The 2,028-nt window shown below is 68.7% G+C and overlaps 1 protein-coding gene across 1 annotated transcript; it reads left to right on the top strand.

Annotated features, from left to right (window-relative positions):
* Positions 1-347: 347 nt before the first annotated feature.
* Positions 348-1,627, top strand: LOC113408696 (ryanodine receptor 1-like; the record flags this gene model as incomplete). The annotated part of the gene is made up of 2 exons (XM_026662074.2): positions 348-459; positions 1,478-1,627. Coding segments are annotated over 2 exons (262 nt in total), but the record flags the coding sequence as incomplete, so codon positions are not given.
* Between the last annotated feature and the right edge of the window lie 401 nt (positions 1,628-2,028).

Below are 2,028 nucleotides of genomic sequence, written 5' to 3'. Positions count from 1 at the left end.
GCCCCGGCACACTGCCTGGCACCTCACTGGCCACGGCACACTGCCCGGCCCCGGCACAGCACCCGGCACCTCACCGGCTCCGGCACACAGCCTGGCCCCAGCACACTGCCTGGCACCTCACCGGCCCCGGCACACCGCCCGGCCCCAGCACACAACCCAGCACCTCACCGGCCCCGGCACACTGCCCAGCCCCTGACCAGCCCTGGGACGTCCGTGCGGCAGGGACGTGGGGGGGAATTGGGAGGGGGGCAGGGACTGGACCAGCCCGTGGTCCAGCCCCGGCCCCTGCCTGCTCATCCTCCCCTTCCCCCCATGCTCCCCGCGCCTCACCATCTCGCCCCCCCCAGATCAACATGCTGCTGCACTTCAAGCAAGGGGCGGACGAGGAGGAGTGCCCGGTGCCCGAGGACATCCGCGATGAACTGCTGGATTTCCACACCGACCTGCTGAGCCACTGCGGTGAGGGGCCCCCGCCCCGTCCCGCTGGGTGTCCTCCCACCCCACTCCCACTGCCCAGGGCCCCGTCCCGCTGGGTGTCCTGTCCTCCCCACCCCCAGTGCCCAGGGCCCCATCCCGCCAGGTGTCCCCTGTCACGGCGTCCCCGGGCGATGCTCTGGAACTGCTCCCCACAAAGCAAGTCAGGACTCTGGGGGAGCCTCCTCTCCCTCGGAGCAGACGGTCTTCAGGGCACGAAGCTCACACGGCTTCACCTCCTGGGTCTGACCTTGGAGCATTCAGCATATGCCCCTCCGTGCGCTTCCCACAGCGAGTCCGCCCCGGCGGGGTCCTGGGGAAGCCAGAGGGTCCTGCACTCCCACTTCGCAGTCAGACGTGACTCTCGGCCAGCCAGTAACACAGAGGTTTATTAGATGACAGGAACACGGTCTAACACAGAGCTGAGTTACGGGACCCCTCAGCTGGGTCCATTCTGGGGCCCAGCGAGCCAGACACCCCCATCTGCCCTCACTTCCCGTCCCCAGCCAGCCCCAAACTGAAACCCCCTCCAGCCCCGCCTCCTCTGGGCTTTGTTCCTTTCCTGGGCCAGGAGGTCACCTGACCTCTTTGTTCTCCAGCACCTTCAGCGGGCACCTTGCAGGGGGGAAGGGCCCCGGCCATCAGGTGCCAGGAGACAGAGTGTCGGCCATTTATGCACACTGGCCCTTTGCTCTGCAACAGTCTCACCCCCTAGAGACTTAAGAAATGCATAGGGGAAACTGAGGCACCCACACAGTATTCAGAGGAAACATTAAGAACAGTCCCACTTCGTCACACACCCCCACCCCCAGTGCCCAGGGCCCCGTCCCGCCTGGTGTCCCCCCACCCCCAGGGCCCCGCACCCCGTCCCGCCTGGTGTCCCCCCACCCCCAGTGCCCAGGGCCCCATCCTGCCACGTGTCCCCCCACCCCCAGGGCCCAGAGTCCCCTCCCGCCGTGTGTCCCCCCCACCCCCGGGGCCCATTCGTGCCGTGTCCCCCCAGGCATCGAGGCCGAGGGGGGGGAGGAGGAGGAGGAGGAGGACACGTCCCTGCGACACCGGCTCAGGACCCTGGTGCAGAAGGTGCTGAGCTTCCGGAAGAAGAAGAAGGAGCAGGAGGAGGAGCTGCCCCCCGAGGAGGAGCCGGCGCCCAGTGAGCCGGGCGGGAGCTGGGGGGCTGGCTGGGGGAGGGGTGGTGGCCGGGGGGCTGGCTGGGATGGGGAACCGGGGGGCTGGCTGGGGGAAAGCTGGGGGGCTGTCTGGGGAGGGGCGGTGGCCGGGGGGCTGGCTGGGACGGGGAACCAGCGGGCTGGTACCTATGGCATCCCTTCTGTGGGTGGTGCCAGACATGCAGTGCCCCCCATGCAGGGGTGTCACGCTGGCGGAAAGGGACCCCCAGTGATCTCCAAGCCTCTTGTTTTAGGCCCCCCATTGCAGAGGGCCCCTGAGCTCTGGGTCCCAGGGTGCCCCAGTCTTGGTGTGCAGGCACCATGGTCCTGCTGCTGTCCCCGGCACTACCCCGTGTGCCCCAGCTACCCGGCACTGCCCCCCCCC

The sequence above is a fragment of the Terrapene carolina genome, unplaced genomic scaffold (assembly GCF_002925995.2).
Source record: "Terrapene carolina triunguis isolate 2854851 unplaced genomic scaffold, T_m_triunguis-2.0 Scaffold22124, whole genome shotgun sequence".
NCBI classification, from domain to species: Eukaryota; Metazoa; Chordata; order Testudines; family Emydidae; genus Terrapene; species Terrapene triunguis.
This window is presented reverse-complemented; position numbering and strand designations above follow the sequence as displayed.